Source organism: Mycteria americana, chromosome 21, assembly GCF_035582795.1.
Source record: "Mycteria americana isolate JAX WOST 10 ecotype Jacksonville Zoo and Gardens chromosome 21, USCA_MyAme_1.0, whole genome shotgun sequence".
Taxonomy (NCBI): domain Eukaryota; kingdom Metazoa; phylum Chordata; class Aves; order Ciconiiformes; family Ciconiidae; genus Mycteria; species Mycteria americana.
The window spans coordinates 7,818,776-7,836,141 of record NC_134385.1 but is presented as its reverse complement, the minus strand read 5'-3'; the positions used below and the strand labels follow the sequence as shown (position 1 = coordinate 7,836,141).

The following is a 17,366-nucleotide window of genomic DNA, read 5'->3' as shown; positions in this document are numbered from 1 at the left end:
TGCAAAAATGATCAACCAAGTCGAGATGCTCTCTGTACTGAACAGACACGGGCCCTGAAAGGGCTGGTCCTCTAGCAGTGTGAGGTCGTTCCTTATCTGTAGCACAACTTTGTTTTCTTTCTCCTGAAATGTTTTTGTTTTGGCCAAAACTGTGCAACTGACTTGGTCATTAAATGTTTATTTGTAATAAAATGAGTCACTAGCCAAGAGCTTGCTATATTACTTCCACAGCTCAGAGGGAGAAAAAGGACTGAAGATAATACTGTCTAATTTTAAGTTAGTCCAGCGTAAGCTAGAAGTCTGTTAGCTGTATTTGCAGTGGTTTTTAGAACTGTATTTTCAAAGCCTGGCTGAAATTACGGGACTTCACCCCCCAGCAGTGGAGAAATCTGGGAAAGCTGGACTGAGCCTATAGCCTGTGCAGGGCAGACAAATGAGTTTTTAATTGAATGATGCTGGACTCTACCTGTGCTCTCCTCCCCCACAGCTGGGAGAGCTGCTTGCCTGGTGCCCGCCAAGGGCTGGTAGGAACTCGCCGATGTCCAGAGCCATGTCTTTGGGCTGCGTGGTGGTGTGGGGCTGTCACTGCCGCTGCTTGCTGCGCTCCCCCCAGGAGCTGTGGGTTAAATAACCAGCTCCCCCCTGCCCAAAGCTGCCCTGGGGACAAGTGGCCCAGGGCCACCCTGGCCTGGGCTCAAGGCCCACCGACCAGCGGTTGCTGACTGCTGTCCTTAGGCAGCAGCCAAACCTAACCCTAACCTTGGGTGCTGGTGAGGAGGGGGGAAGCGCTTTCTCCCTTTATTCCTCATATCGCTTCACTCTGGCAGAATGCTCCCCGCTCTCCCCCAGCTGCGTCCTGACTGCAGCCTGCTGGGACCTGGCTGCTCCACTGCTGCAAGGGCTGTGTGTTTTCCTCAGTAGCTGTTAATTATATGGTCATCAAGAACGAGTCGACTGCTCCCAGGGAGATGGGAGCCGGGAGCTGCTTGGGTGGGAGGAGGGCTCAGCTCCCCCCAGGACAAACCCCCAGCCCTCCCTGGGCACCGGGTGCCAGCCCAGCTCTCTCCTCTTGCCCTAAGGGAGGACTGGGCTGTCTCCACAGCCCAACTCGTGGGCATGTTGGTAAAACCTCCCCCAAGCCATCTCCCCCTGAGCTGGGCTCGGATTGGGGTGGGACAGGGAGGAGGCTGCCCCACAGCAGTCCTGTACACCCTGCCAGGGTAGGGGCAGCGCACCCCCGGGTGCAGGTGTTTTCTCCTTTGATGCCCACCCTTAGCTGCTGCATTTTGGCTCCTTAGCTGGGGCTGCAACAGAAATGAGCATTTAAAGTTAAAGGAAGATGCAGTGAAATTTTATGAAGAAAAGGGACCGTCATGGGGCTTTGGGAGTATGGTCACTGTGGGACCTGGCTAAGGCACCACTGTGCCTCAACAGCTCAGCCCCTTCCAGCCCAAAAGATGGATGGATCCAGGCTCTGCTGCCCTGCGGCTGTGGGCACCGACACGCTCCCTCCCAGTGCTGCCCGGGAGGAGATGCTGGCTGTGGGGGGTGCTGGCACGGTGGAGCCCCCAGGTCCCTCTCAGCCCGGGCTGGGAGCACCACACTGCCAACAAGTGGTGCAAGGGGTGAGTTTGGGCCGGAGACACCTGAACAGAGGTCCTGGGGTGCCCAGCGAGCCCCAAGGCTGCAGGAGAGAACTGGGGTGCTTCTCCCACCCCGCTCTACCTGGTGCTGGACTTCCAGCACCAGCCAAGGCTCCTTCCAGCAGCACCCACCTCACTGCCCTCCCTGGGGCTGGGTGCCTCTCGCCTGCCTTCTCCAGCCACCAGCATCTTCCCTTCACCACCAGCCCCTGAGGAGACGTCACAGGGTGCTCCAGGCACATCTCGAGCCAGGACACAAACCCCAGGCTCACTGCACATGAAGGCGAGACCCACCTTGGCTTCATTACCACCTCGTCATGGTGTCACTGGAGGACCAGCCCTGCCAAGCCCAGGGTCACATGCAGAGCACCCTGGTGTGTGCTGCAGGCGCCCCAAGCACGGTGGGGGGCCTGGCTGGGCCCCCTTGGTCTCAGGCCCCTCTGTGTTGCCCAGCCCATGCCCACAGCCCCCTCCCTGTGGGATGGAGCTGCCCCAACAGCTCACAAGGGCTCCTGGCTGACCTGCAGCTGCCCAGATGTGGGGTCCGCGGTCATGGCAATGGTCTGCGTTGGCGAGCAACACGTGGGGCTCAGGGCTCAGCTGTTCCCCCCGCCTTGTGCCCACTGTCTGGCTGCGGGTGGTGTTTGCCCATCTGCTGTTATCTGCCTCAGGGCACATTGCGGGGCAGGCGTGCACATTTGAGGTGTGTTTGCACAGTGATGGGTTCAGGGATTCCAGCCGGGGGCTGCTCCCTGCCCCAAAACCCCCCACAAGCTCCGGGCAGGAACAAAGAATTGCGAAAGCCTCTGCCGGCACCACTGCCAATCCTGCACGTCCCTGAGAGCAACCCCACTCCTCGACCAGGAACTGGTGATGCTGAAGGGCTCTGTGCCAGCGCCGGAAAGGCGGCGGTGTTCGTGTAGTGATGGAGCCCCTCCAACTATGCGTGTGATGCGGCGCAGGGACCTGCAGTGCTTCTCTGACAGGGATGCTTCTGGGGAAAAACGTCCTGGAGAGCAGCCAGCAGCTGCTTTGGACGGGACCAAGTAACAGTCGAGGCTTTTGAGGGGCAGAGGCAGAGCTGCAAAGAGCAGGAGCCTGGGGTGGTGTCAGAGGGGCTGAGCAGAGATCAGGAAGCCTGTGCACCTCGCTATCGTCACTAACGAGCCCTCGTTCATCACATCACCAGATTGCTTGTGTCATTTTGTTTTTCTCAGCCCAAGTCCGGCTCAGCTCTCCCGCAAACAGCACCGGAGGAGCAGGGCAGGAGCAGCCAGGGGTTTGCCTGTCCTGAAGCCACCCCACTCCCTCTCCCTGCGCTCCCCAGGCTCCCCCCATGGTGGGTGCCCATGGGGAGACACTGCCGGGGGCCCAGCCAAGCGCTCCCATCAGTGCACACACAACCAGCAGGGAGGAACTTAGTTATCCTTTTATTTATAAACAAATCAACGTAAAATAAGTGCAGAGGAAAGCACTGGCTGACCCCGCACGGGGACCTGTCTTCAGCGGGCCAGTGGGATCAGCGTCAGGTAAAAACGAGGGGCATCCCGGGGCCGATGCTGTGAGCGACGGGGCTCTGCGAGTGGCCAGAGCCCCACCTCCCTCCGACCACGCTGGTGCAACAGTAGGGACTGCAGCACAGACTTTGCTGTAGAACAAAAAGCCTTTTTATTACTTTGGGGGTTGGGGTTTTTTTTGTTTTTTTTTTTTTGTTGTTTTTTTTTCAACTTTTCCCCTTAGGGGTAAACCTGACCCAGTGCAAGAGACTGGAGGGTTGTTCACCACAGGGGCCCTTTCCGCTGCTGGCCAGGGCCCTCGAGGTTGGCAGGGACAAGGGTGTGAGACGTTGCTCTGGATGCACAGAGGGTGAGCTAAAGACAGGAGAAGAAAGAAGTGCTTGCAGTGGAGATCCCCGTCCCAGCCCTTTGGTCACTGCAGAAAGGAAGCGTGTGTGGGAGCGCGCTGTGGGTGCACGTGTGGGCACACGCCTGGGACAGCCCTCGCCTCCGCCGCGCCTCTCCCCATCAGCCCTTCCCCAGCTCGTCCCAGGCCGGGGCAGGAGATGCTCCAGGGGATGGGCAGCCCCTGTCCCCCCCCGGCAGCCCCAAGCCTGGCAGCTGCTGCCCAGGGGACACAGCGGCACGGCTGGGTGGCCTCCACTCCAATGCTCCTCTTGCAGCTGCAGTAACTGGGTGTCTAGGACAGCAGGTTACCACTCAAGTGCCATCAAAAATAAATACATTAGACTGTCTGAAACAAACAGGTGCCGCCAGGTAGGGCAAAGCCCTCGCAGGAAGCAACGCAAGGACGGCTCACCACACTGGGAGCCTCTGACTTGCCAGACCCAACACCCTCTCGCACACGCTGAGCTGGGACGGACCGAAACGCCAGAGGACCGGGAGGGCCCCTGGGAAGACGAACCTTTGCATCTCTGGCTAAAAATCTCCAAGAGTTGCGAGTTCAACAACAGGTAGAAAAATCATTTCATCATTTTAAACAGACAACTCCTTATAAAAAAAAAAATTTTTTTTTTTTTGTTTTTCAAAACAAAAAACCCTCAAAAGAAAAGAGAGAAGGATCAGTCGAGTCCTGCAGCATCCAGCCAGCCTCTGACGCCAACCCAGGCCCGTCCTTGCCACGGGAACGCCAGACCCAGCCACACTCCTCGGCTCTCCCACAGCTTGCTCCATGCTCCTGGGCAGCACCGTGTGCTGCTGCACGGCCTCCCCAGTCAGAAATAAATATGAAGGCTTCCATCCCGGACCCAGCGTCCCCAGCCGGAGGAAGGCTGGGAGCTGAGGGGCAGGCAGAGCTCGGGAGGTGAGTGGCCCCCGGGATGGGCGGCCGGGCTCCCCCCAGGCGTGGAAGACGGGGACGGGGGCAGCCATTGCTCTGAGCTCACCACGGTGCTATGGGGGCCGAGCGTGGGTCAGCCGGGCTGCCTGGCGATGCGCAAAGCGTCCAGCCCCCCCAGCCCACCGCCCTTCCGAGGGGACGGGAGCTGAGGGCTGCCCCGAGCAGGCGAGGCTGGGAGCGCACGAGCCACAGCGAGAGGCAGAGGAGCTGGCGCGAGCGCCCAGTCCCCACGGGCTCTGCCCAGAGCTGCTGCTTCATCCCAGGGAAGCAGGACCGGGAGCCCGCGGAGAAGCGCCGGCTGGGCAGCAGGGAGAGACCCTCCACTTCTAACAGGACGCCCACGACGAGTCCGGTGCGAAGCCCCGGGGCCAGCTGTGTGCCAGCCTCCTCCCGAGTGCCTGCCGGGGCCTGGCCGCTGGCACAGGGGCGGGCGGGCGGCTGGACCCCTGCATCGGGGCCGGGGTGTCGGCGAGGTGTCCGTCTGCGGCGTAAATGGGTGTGTGTGCATGCGTACCTGTCGGCAGGCGAGCGCGGGTATGGATGGCCAGGAGCGGAGCTTCCAGGATCCGTCCTGCCAAGCGTCCTCTCAGAACTTGCCTTGCTTTAGCTTGTCGATGTGGTAAGTGAGCTTCAGGGCTGGCCCCAGTTTCAGCCCCATGTACTTCATCATCATGTCACTCCGCAGCAAGAGCAGGGCTTTCCCGTCAATCTCCTGCAAGGAGGGGAAACAACAGCACTTGTGACTACACCTGTAAGCCCTAACCCTGCCCGCTGAGCCAGGCCGTGCCCAAGATGACGACGGCTGAAGCAGCACGGCTGGGTGCAAGAGCACCGCTCAACAGCGGAGGTGGGTTGCAGGTAACTGCAGCATCTCAGTGCGGGAATCCCTGCATCCTGCCCTGCCTGCAGCATGGGGGTTCAGCCTCGGAGCCCTGCACGGCGGTGGGAAATCTGCTGGGTGATAAACACCCAGGAGCCATGTCCAGCTGGTCAGCAAATCCTGAAGGGAGGTGGGGAGGAAGGAAAAGAGGGGGGTTTCCCTGACAGGGGAACGATCAAGGCAGCGGCAGCGCAGGGGAGCAGTCTCTCACTCAAGGGCATTGTCATCCCACTGCAGGGGAAACGTCCTGGGAGAGGATGCGCTGGCCCTGAGAGCAGTCCTGCCACAACACAGGCAGCCCTGAAGTCAAGGCTGAAGAAGGAGGCAAGGGCCTGAACCCTGTAAACCCAAAGAGACTGCCACTGCATGCAAAGCAAATTTCTGGAGTTTGCAAGAAAAGTCCCCCCAGCTGGCAGAGCACCTCATCTCCAGCAGGGCTGATTTCAACATCACAGCTTTCAAAAGTATCTGATGCTTTACAGCTGAGCCAGATGTGCCCTCACAGAGGCTCAGGAGGGGAGGGATCACGAAGCTCGAAATAACCGGAGAACGGCTTTGCACTCAGCATCTGCGAGTGGAAGTTTTCCAGTGCCTTGCAGCACTCCTTTCCTTGACCTGGTCCTGGCTTAGCCCAGAGCTTTGCAGTGGACAGGTTTCCATGAAGAAAACGTTAATGGACTTATAAATGAAAAATAAAAATCACAACCGCTAACAACAGAAAATCCTGTCCTATGTCGACGCTCAGTTAGGTCTCACACTTGGTAAGATCTCCAGTAATCTCCAGTACCAGGTTTGTTCTGCTTTTCCCTTTTTCAAATGAAAGCCAAGTTCTTCCTCAGGCTTGCCAATACAGGGGACTTTCATCCCTTAGCAGAGCTGAGCACTCTCTTGCATAATTAAACAAAACATTTTTCAATTACTGGTGGTTCTAAAATAGAACTAATTAAAAAAAAAAAAAGAGTGTTGTCTCAGCCCAGCACAGAGCAAGAAGCATCCCATCTGCCTCTCCTGCCTGGGGAAGATGGGTATTTTCTCTTACTGCTCTTCTGACTTCATGAGCACCACCAGGTATAACATGGACTGAATCAAAAGGCAGAGGGAAGACAAACTGTCTGGCAGGAATCAGGACGTGGAGCTGCCAAAATTTTTGTAGGTTTAGTTGTACAAGCTCCATGCTGTGTGTCTGCAGCTATTTTACATTTAAAGACACGCACAAGAACCAGAGCCTTAGGACACCCCTTTTTATAGGAAACGGGAGTTTAGCAGCAACACACTAAATGGATTCCAGTTGGAACTTGTTTCTTGCCAGGAGAAATTTGCTACGAGGTGAATATTAAGACTCCGAGATGAACAGGGTTTTGTGTTTTCGGCACTAGGGTTCAGATCCAGCTAAGAGCTGAGCTCTCCGTACACACAAAGGCAGTGGTGCTTGAAGCGACGGGCTCCTTAAGTGGGCTGCGACGTCCTCCCCTCGATGATTTCTGAGTAAGAGGATGCCAGGCCTGAACACGATACGAGCAGAATTTATAAGGGTGTTTTTCTTTGCACAAAACTCCAGCTGGTACAAAGTGCTGCCATTCTTTTGACTCTCCTAGATTTTCCTTGTATGATGATCTGCCCCCTCCCATATAGAATATATACATGCAGAGACGTATATACACACACATACACACCCATATATATACACATACATACTTACATGTTTTCGAAAGAGGTCAGCGTGGGGTCCCAGCTGTGGATCCGCTTCTCGTATGAACTGCATCACCTCCTCCACCGTCCAGGACGAGGGGTCGCGGCTGCTCAGCCGCGAGACGTCTCGAGATCCAAGGTATCTCTCTGAACCTGGGGGGGGAATTGCGAGACAGCAGCCATTACTCCAAGTATCCCCGCAGCATCGCTCCAGCAGTTATTCACCCTTCATCTACCATTCAGTCTCCTCTCTCACAGCAATGGCAGAGACAATGCGAAGGGCACGTCCCAACCATGCCCCAGAGATTCCTGCAGCACGGGTCTAGCACCGAAGCTTTATTCTCTCTCCTTAGGCCTTACTTTTCAGGGCAACCTTCTATACTGAGCCCTTTTCCTCACTCTAAACCCTAATTTCCCCTTGCCCCCCTTCAGCTGCGTTTGGTCCTCCCCATTTCCACTCTTCCTTGCCCGTCTACTGACGGTTCCCACCTTTGCAGAAAACAATCCTCCATTCCCACTCCTCTCCTCAGGCACCGTTTCACCCCTCGCTCCCCCACTCTGAACACCACCTTTAGCAATTTTAACACAGCAAAGCTGTTTATGTTTTCATCGGCTGCGTTTTCTGATGCACTGAGCCCATATGCAAAATTCTGTTGTCTTGAAGCATCGCCCAAGCTAACAAAAGTCCTGCTCCCAACGTGCCGGCATCAGCACCCGTTGTTCCAGCTCTCTGCCTGCATACACAGATGTGGGGGGAGGCAGATGGATCAAGGCATCAGCAGCCTGAGCTTTTTAGAGGCTTTTATTGATGCCATTCACCTACAATTACAACTTTTTTTTGCAAACACCTGGATTTGACGTGTGCTGATTTACTGCAATGAACAGCTCTCTGCTCCTGTTCCTCCATACAGACAAGTGCCGTTCGCGCATCCGCCCACCCTCCTAGCCAACCGCCCCAGTTCCCAGCCTCATCAGCCAGTTCTCGACTCCCTGGCCGATTCCCGATCCATCCTCATGGACTCCCATTTATCGCTTCAACAGCCCCCTGCCCACGCTCGCAAATTCAGCTCCTGCCCACTCCTTCCTATCCACTGGCCTCCAGGTCCCACCTAGTCACCACGCCGAATGAGCGACCCTGCACGCATCACCTCTCCGTATTTCCACCCGCCCATCTGCCATGTCTCTAGAGCTACCATTAAACCTAACAGACTACCTGTTTAACAGTGTAGAAGCCAGTCTCTGGTACTTGCTGAAGTTAGAAAGGTGTAACTGGAGTTAGAAAAGCCCTTTATTGCCAAATTTACAATCGGAGGGCTGGCTTCTTAACTCTCTTACCCCCAGAGCTAAGCCTACGCAAGGCAGAGGTACTGCCCTGGGTGAGGCTAGAGGGTTGGTGCAGGTGCCTGTATCCTTGCAGGCGATAGTCTCTGGAGCTCCTGCTGTGGCTGGATGAATTGACAGAGTTCAAGGCAGAGTCCATGGGGTCCAGGCGAGGCTCCAAGGGCCCTGGGAGGCCATCTCCCAGAACAAAGGTTTCACCTGGAACGCACCAAGCTGCAGTCAGTGCACCCGAACGCCACGCAGCCCGAAGTTACCGCTCGGCGGCAGAAAGCAGAACCGCAGCGAAAGCAGTGCTCGCACGCGGCCGCGGGAGCAGGGTTCAACCACCGTGTTGGTGGTCTCCTCGAAAGCACAGAAATTAAACCAGGCACTGCTACAGCACTGCAGCCTGGTGTTTGCCTGGCAAATGCCAGTCCAACCAGTTAGCAGTGATAATGGCTAGCGCCCAGACTGGAGCAACAGCTACTCTGGTAACGCCACCACCAGCTCTGGCTTGCGGTTCCGCGTCCTTACTGCTTGCAGAGGCCCTGCTGTGGCAGCGGGGCACCGCGGTGGCAGGCAGCGGAGGGCTGCCTGTTCTGCATGCCAACGGACACAGGAATCACACAACAGCCCTGAGCGGGGAGAGGAGGCTCCCCGAGATTTGAGGTCCAGTGCCGCATATCACTGGCATTAGCGTGCAAATTAACGGACCAGGCGGTTGGGATTGTGGGGGATATTTAGGAAGACTCATGCTGCAGCCTGGATAGCAGCACACATACAGAGCAGGAGGGAGCAGCAGGCTCCTCTGAGCAGCTCAGCTGCACCGTCATGGCCTGGCAATGCTCTCACACCATGCTGATCCTCCGGCCCTGAAAGCAAGGTGCTGGTGACCAGCTGCTCACCCCTCCTGGGCACTTTTTCACTGCCTAACCAAGCTGGTGACCAACATCCTTTGCTGGGACATGCGCAGGAGGGACAGGGCAGAGGGCTTTCCCCAGGCAGGGATCCCAGTGTGAGACTGACTTCCTCACTTTCTCTTCCAGAAACACATTTAATTTTCAGCTGTCAGTGGCAGTATTAGGATGGAGGGGCTGACAAAACTATTCAGGGTGATATATTTTATTGGTTGAGCCAGCAAGATCTCCCTCTGCTGTTATACTGTGACAGCTTCATCCTAGGACCACGTGTTCATAGATTTTACTATGGCACACACAACGTAGTCTCAGTCCAGGTGGATCTGATGCCTCATGAGTCATCCTCAAATACCTGCGTTCTTTATTATGAAATACCTGGCAAGTTTGTACAGCCAAAGAGGAAAGCAGCTCCTACAACGAGGGGTATTGCCTGTGCATTCTAGGCTGGGCCACGGCATCTAGCTGGGAGCTGGAGCTCCTCTACCAGCGTCCATAGAGGCCCTGAGATCAGCTCACAGTCCCGAGCTGCTGCCACTCAAACACCACAGTAGGTGACAAAGATGAAGAAACCTGAGCAACTGCCCCAGCCAGGCCCTGGGCTTCTTCCCTGGGACTTCCCAGACCACAGGAGCAGCAGGTGAGAAGCCAGCACAGCAAGGTTGTGCTGAACTGGGCTGGTGGTGCGGGCGCAGTGTCGATACTGCAGCCTGTGAGATCCAAGAGCTGTTGAGATCTTCCCAAACTTTCCTGCTAAGCTGATGCTGCCATGCTCCAGCGAAGGGAGATGCAGCTTGCCAGAGCCTGAAGCAGTTCCTGAGTGTTGCAGAGGTTGGGCCCCACCAAATGGGGCAACCTCTCTTGGAGGCACGTAGTTTTATCTGGTTTCTATGAACTATAGGACTATTCTGTGAACTGGGATCCTCTGGTTTCAGTGCTTCTGCTGTCTGTGTTTGAGCAGAGATCTCAGAGGCGAGTTCAGCTGGATCTCATCCTTCCCTGGCTTCATCTCATAAGGCTACAAAATGGAAACATCCCTCTTGTCTAGCTCTTTGGCAATTCAGTGAAGCAGATGTGAGGAACTGCAACCCTCCATCTCGTGGGCTTTGTTACTCTGCACTTGAGGCATTTCTGCCTTTCTTTGCTTTTAGGTCTCTGGGACACTCTCAGAAACCAGCAGCACATCCTTAAAATCTCACGCAGAAACAGTGCTGATGTGAAGACTGTTACTGCGGCGGTGCCTGTGCTGTGTGCTGGCCCGCACGGCACTAGCTTCCTGCGTGAGCAGAGGTGTTTCCAACTGCTCTCTGTGCATAAGAGGACGCTTTCTGACTCATGACTGTTCCTGAGTAACTTTGGACACCTCCTTCACTCCTGCACCACTTTCCCACCATCCCATTTCAGCACAAGACTGGACGCCAACCCGGCACTGAGCTGGCTGCTCTGGCCCAGGGGTGGATAGAGATTGCCTGGCCCAGGCCCAGGCAGACCTACACAGTGGATGTGACTGACACCAGTGGCACTTCATAGTAGCTTCTTCATAGCAACTACATTTGGTTTCCTCTCCAACAGCACAGGTCTGCTTAAAACCCAAACCACTTCCCATTAAACATCTGTGCAAAAGGATGACGTCTGACTCATGGGAAAATGCAGAGGCATGAGAGGGATCAGCGGGCACAGCCCTCTGCACGGGTCTGGATGCTCTGTAACAGGAAAGTGGCTGCGGGCATGGGAATGGGTCTGTGCTGCACATCTCCATCCTCCAAGGACACCCAGCACCCTCTGCGAGGTGACGCACAGCCTCAACTTTCTAGGAAGCCCCGGGACACTCGCCCCAATGTGCTGGGTCAGGCAAATGTGTGTCTAACTGCTTGTGAAGACCCCAAAGCTCACACAGAGAGGATCTGTGTCAGCAGAAGGCATTTCTGGGCTCAGCTAGCAAAGACTACAGCTTGGGAAGCTGGGAGGCCATGTGCACAGGTTCACGTCGGTGCAATGCTAAGGATCCAAAACTCACCCTCAGAAAATATTTAACTGAACAATTAACACACTGTCATTATTCTGATATGAATGCACTGTGATGCATTATTCAAATATGTGATCATGTTCTCACAGGTGCTTATGATCATACATCCGAAGAAGAGGATGAGGCCCTGCAACTGGGGAGCACTACTGTGTTTTGCTCAAGAGGTAGAATTGAAGCTGCATGCTCACCCCCAGGTTACCTCTCTCTGAACTGGTCAGTGCTTAGTCGTGCTGTAAATATTGCAGCAGAGCTGGAGGCTTCTTGATAGGGTCAATGCAAGAGAGATTTAGGACTTTCTTAAAAGTACAAACACACAGAGAACTGCTCAGATGAATGATACCTCCAGAAAGGGGAGAGGGAAACAAGGCAAGAGGGGAATGATTACTAGCCCTGTGAATCACCTGTAGCAGAAGACAACATGCTTCTGCAAGTGGCAGGACACAGACTGCGTTCAGGCGTATACACTATCCAGAATCTTTTTGCCCTTGATAACTAGCTTCGGAGTGAGGAGGAGGTAGTTAATTCTTAGGTAGATTTTCTTATACAAACCTCTAGTTTTAAATAAAGGCTTGCATTTGGAGCGTTGTAGAAAAACATGCCACAGTTAGTGGTGGAGAGGCAGGGAGCAGATAATTAAAGTTTAATTAAACAAATAGTGCTATAGATTCAAGAGTGTCGTTTTACTGCTAAAAACATGGAGTTTGGCCACAAGTATAAACCTGATTTGCACAACTACTAAACACCCACTGCTTCCAACAAATGATAGTCTTTGAAAAGCAGGTCCCCACTGTGCTGGAACTGCAGCTTTTTAGCAAAAAGCTACATAAATGCCACTGGATGCAAGAGGAAAAACAATGAAAGAAGTGAGATCCCCTCCTCATCTTTCTGACTCCTTGCCAAAGGCATGATGAACGAAGGCTTCCCACTGCTACTCACTGCCTTCAATTTGGCAAACTGGAAACTGTTCAGGTACTGTTGTCTGTCATCCTGCTGAAGCCAGAATACGCTCTGCTGGGGGAGTTCATCACCGTGAGAAGATGTACCTCCTTGCTCGAGAAATATTCAATATCTGACTATTTCAGGCTCATATTCTTAAAATACACCCTCTGAAATGCAAATATTCCTGCTTGTACTTAAATTTCATGGTGGAGGAGGATGAATAGGCTTTTAGCTGTGAGACAAAAATGAATTTCTAGATGGAATTTGGAACTGCACCTCATTTCTCCCTGCCCTGTACACCGCCTGCTTGGACCAAGAACAGACAAAGACCAAGTTGCTGTAGTTCACACACCAACAGGATCATCACCCTCACGTGAAGGCACGCTTTCTGCTCACTTGTCTTTACTTCTACAGAAGACACTGGAGTATTCGGGGCATCCAGATGGCATGTCCCATTGAAAGGCCAAGAGATAATTGAATAGACTTTGAAGCGGACTAAGAATCAGTCTTGTAGACAACCTAACGTAGGTTCCTCCTTGGAATTACCCATTATGGAAGCCTTCTCTCTTCACTGACAATATAGAGAGTGTACTCACCACCTAACTAAGGCACCTTAATCTTTAGAGCACACCCCCGCGTTTCAAGAACAGGTGAAACACTACATGTCCCACCTGCTGGTAGAGGAGGAAATGACAGGCTTTGCTAATGGTTACCTAAGTGCAGTGGTTGATGTATTAGAGAAGAATGTCAAGGAGACCAGCAAGGACATGTACCTAGAGGTGAGAAACAGACTGAGCCTCAGGGAACAATTTTGGACTTGTCAATACGCAGGAACAGACGCGACAGCCCCACATGTCACCTTGTTCTTCGCTTCAGCTATGTGACAAACCTACAATTTTAATCAACATAGATACTAAGGCCACTAGAAACCATCCATCATAGGGTGCAAGTTCAGATCAGCTGTGCTTAGATACGGGGTCAGTAATCCTGAAGAGCACAGGGCACAGTGATGGATGGAGACTAAAATTACACCACAGTGCATGGGAGGCTGTGCACTCTCAAATCTGGGATCAACAACCCATGCCCAGCAAACGCAGCAAGAACCAGGGAAATGGTGATTCTAAAGGGACAGCAACAGAGCACAAAGCCACTGAACTATGAGCCCAGCCAAGAGTCTCCAGCAAATTTTCAGGGACACATTACAAAGAATTGAGAGTAATACCTTGGCAGATTTCACCAGCAATTAATTAAAAGGCTTCAGTAAGGTTGAATCTCCAGTCTACATTATGGAGTGTTTGCAGTTCAGAACAGAAGGGAAGGTGGAAGTGTATTTATTGAAGACTCCTGCTCAGGCTCAAGTAGTCCTCCAGCTACCTGGACCCCCTGGAAATCTCCCACCTGCACGTGCAAGGGACACCTATGGACCACATACCAAAGAGGACATTTCTGCAATTGCTTTTGAGAACGTGGCACAGCACATCTGCACCAGCGTTACCCAACGGACACTGCAGGAAGCAGCAGCGCTGCGGGATGTGATTTGATGTGGTTTAGCTGGTGGAGCACACGCTAGCGAGACCCTCCCTGCTATTTAGGGAGGATTGTGAGGAAGAAGATGGGATCCTGGGAAAGGGCAGCAGGTTCCTGGCCATACAGCTGCACATCAGCATCTGTACAACATACTGCAGCAAACCATCATGGAAAAATTCGGGGGAAGATTGACTGAAGCAACTGGGCAGTTTTATGACCGTTAATACCATGCATAGCAATAGAAGCTAAAATATGGGTAATTAAATCCCAGATTATATGGTATTAGATGATGACTATCACGGTTAGAAGGAATTCTCCCTGCGTTCCACATGCCTTACACAACTGCTTGGGGAACCTGCCTTGACATAGAGTGGTTTCCTCACTTCTCTCTGAAATGCCAAGCACCGACCCATGCCAGAGACAAAGCAAAGCAGACTTCCTAAACCCACGGCTCGATTTGGCACGGCAAATCTAATCCTGCTGTATCTGTTACAAGTTGCTATAAACAGCCAGCTTTGGGAAGAGACGCTGTGCTCACCTTCCAAAGGGTGACGGTCATTCTTTGGTAACTTGGGGGAGAGAGGAGCACTGTATGGAGGGGAATCTTGGGAATATCGCTTTGTACCCCGGCCTGGTCCCTGCAGAGTGCCGTTTAACGAACTGCTTCTGTCTAGGAAAAGAGAACAAGCCCTATTTAGGAGTGGAGACTTTCTGGGAAATTCAGTCTTGCCAGAGTCACTTGAGACTCGCATGCATCGCCAGCCTGGTAACAGCCTGTTAAAACTGCAATTCAGCACATCTGTCATTGCTTAACATTTTATATTTTGCTTTGCAAGTTTTATCAGAGAAAATGGGTGGCGAGAAACCTAATGAATAATCTTAGCCACGTTTTGCCATATTTCACCCCAAATATCACCTCCGATTGACTTAATTCCATTTGTCCTCGTTCTACCCCTTGGCTCATTCCACACGATTCCTGCTCCTCCCCACTCTTCACCTTTCAGACGCACGTACCCTTGGACGATTTGCAAACAACCCTCGGATGATTTGCAAACACACTGTGCCATACACAGTGCTTGATTAAACCGTACTCAAATTTTCAATCTTTCCCCAAACGGATCCCTCAAGCGCCCCAGCTGTCGCTGCTGCTCTTCTCCAAATGCTTCCCAACGATGGGGTTCTCCACATTATACGCGGCAGACGAGACGTCAGGCTGGGCTGCGAGATGTCTCTTTGCAGACGGCTAAAGGCTGCACACAAAGTGTCAGTGGGTGGATGAACACAGAGAATGGAAGCGCTAACACGGATGGGAACAGCAGCCAGGCAAGCGATACAGTGGGTGGCAGACCGTGCCCCATCTGGACAAGGCATGGTCAGTTGAGAAGCAATGAAGAGGTTACCCACCAGCTGCCGCCTGCCCACGCGGGCTACCAGCACTCCTGGCTGGCCCCTTCCAGCTGCCCTGAGCACGGGCAACATGCGTGAGCCTGCAGCGTTCAAGATGTGCGGGGAGAGAGGGGTGAAATGCTCGTAGACAAATGCCGGGAGCTGGACAACAGCACGGAGCAGCCCCGACTGCCAGTGCAGGGCAGGAACGGGTGCTGGAGGGGTGACGGAAATACGGCGGGGAGCGACTGGGACCGGACACCAAGGGAGATGCATCACGCCAAACAAAGAAACGAAGGTACAGATGGGTGGGAAGCATCAGACGGTCACAATTTAGTTGACTAAAGAGAAATACATAGGTAGAGAAAAGTATCTGTTCTATCAAAATCCTTTGGGGAAATGAAAGATAACCTGCTTATACTGAGGCCCTGGGACTCCATATGAGTATGATCAAAAATCACTGTAACATTATTAGAAAGACAAATACTGGAGGACTCCGGACAAGTCCTGGTAAGAAACATTACTTGCCCAGACAGAGATGGGAAACAAATGCTCTTAGCAATGTCTCTGGATATCTCTAAATATAAAACTGCATGACCTTCTTCACCAAACAGTCACAGAACCACAACAAAAGGTGATGCTTTCTAAAGGTTTTACCAGGTTTTGGTTTGAGTTATTTTTTAAATTGGTTGATTTTAAAAGTAATGCAAACACAGAGGGTCAGGTTGTAGAAGATAACCCAGGGAATCAGAAGTTAGGTCAGTGTAAATTAATGGAAGGATAAACCAAAAGTAGGTCTGTAGTTAAGATCTCTGATCTTAAAGGACAAATTTTAAGAAAAAAAATTGAGTAATACATAGAGCTGCACTCAGCAGTCACAATGCGGATCATCAGGAAAAAAAGAAAATACCTTCAGTTCAAAAGATGCCATAAACATCATGAATGTGTATCATCAGTGAGGAAATAATGTGGGAGGAAAGGACCCCAAATCTAAGTGGACAAATGTTCACTTTGAGAAGGATGATGAAAATAAGCAGATCATTTACTGGAGATGAAAAGGACCTGCTCAGCATATACCTCAGAGGATGGCAAGTACAGGGACGAAGTGAACTTTTTAACTCATTCTGTCTTTTGACACAGTGCAAAGGAGAAGACAGGACCACATTTTCAGCTACAGAAGTAACAAGTGCATGGCAACGGAGCAAGAGTATATTGTGCAGAAAGGTAAAGATTGAGAAAAAAGAAAAAAAGGTTGTCCTTGCCTGCAAATGATAGGACAGCTTTGAGGGATATTTCACCTCACCTAACTTGGGAGATTGGTGGGGACGAAGACATCTGCCCATGCCTGGGTTTGTGCTGTTGGCCATCCCAAGGCAGTCAGGATGGATGCCTTTACAGTCAGAGAGAGTCTGCTCATCTCATCTCATCAAGTCAAAAAGTCAAAGTCAAAGTCAAGGCTCCTACTTTAGGATGGTGTAACTTGCACTGACTGCACTGGTACCTCCTCTCTGACTGCAGAGCGTGCCTACACAACCAGCTCAGGTGTCGATGCCTCTGTGACATCCACCTGTGTTCAGCAAAACAAATCCCACCCTTCACTTCCAGTCACAGCCATGCTGAACACCGGGGCAAGGCTCCAAGGATAAAAGAAACGGGACAGGAATGAAAATATACACCATTGACTAAGAAGCGGAAGTCAAATAACTGAACGTACTCAAACTGGGGATGTGATAGTGCAGAGGAAGCCAAAACGTAACTTAAGAAGGCGCACGTGAAACCCTGGATCTCGCGCAGCAAATTCTAACAAAACCCAGTGATGTGCTGCTCAGAGTGACTGGAAACATGGTGCTAACATTTAAAAAAGAAGGTGAAAAAATGATTTTGGCAACAAAATGCTCACATCTGACCTCAGCAGTACTGCAAGGCTTGCAAGAAATTCTGAAGGAAAGGGCAGGGAAAATACTGCAATAACACATGGCACATACTGCGGTAGGCATTCATCAGAGGAGGCTAACCCAATAGCTTCCTTATCATGGCAAAATAACTGATCTATCACACAAAGGAAGAGTGGTCAATCTCATTTACCTGGAATTCAGCAAGGCACCTGATATGGAGAACCACCAGCTGAGACAGAGAACATGAGGATTACCAGAAGCCTCGTTATATGCACAAACATCTGATTTGAG

General features: G+C 52.4%; 1 protein-coding gene across 11 annotated transcripts in view; it reads right to left on the bottom strand.

The window, feature by feature from the left end:
* Window positions 1–4,579: 4,579 nt before the first annotated feature.
* Window positions 4,580–17,366, bottom strand: part of SCMH1 (Scm polycomb group protein homolog 1) — a 72,719-nt gene continuing 59,932 nt past the window's right edge. For 8 of the 11 annotated variants that reach the window (XM_075522060.1, XM_075522053.1, XM_075522051.1 and 5 more), the window contains 4 exons: window positions 14,333–14,464; window positions 8,404–8,607; window positions 7,079–7,221; window positions 4,580–5,211 (listed from right to left, as the gene is read on the bottom strand). In XM_075522060.1, coding sequence (XP_075378175.1) covers window positions 5,086–5,211; window positions 7,079–7,221; window positions 8,404–8,607; window positions 14,333–14,464 — 605 coding nt within the window. In that variant the 3' untranslated portion in view covers window positions 4,580–5,085. The remainder of the gene's footprint in view (window positions 5,212–7,078; window positions 7,222–8,403; window positions 8,608–14,332; window positions 14,465–17,366) is intronic. The other 3 variants (XM_075522058.1, XM_075522055.1, XM_075522059.1) reach the window with 3 other exon arrangements.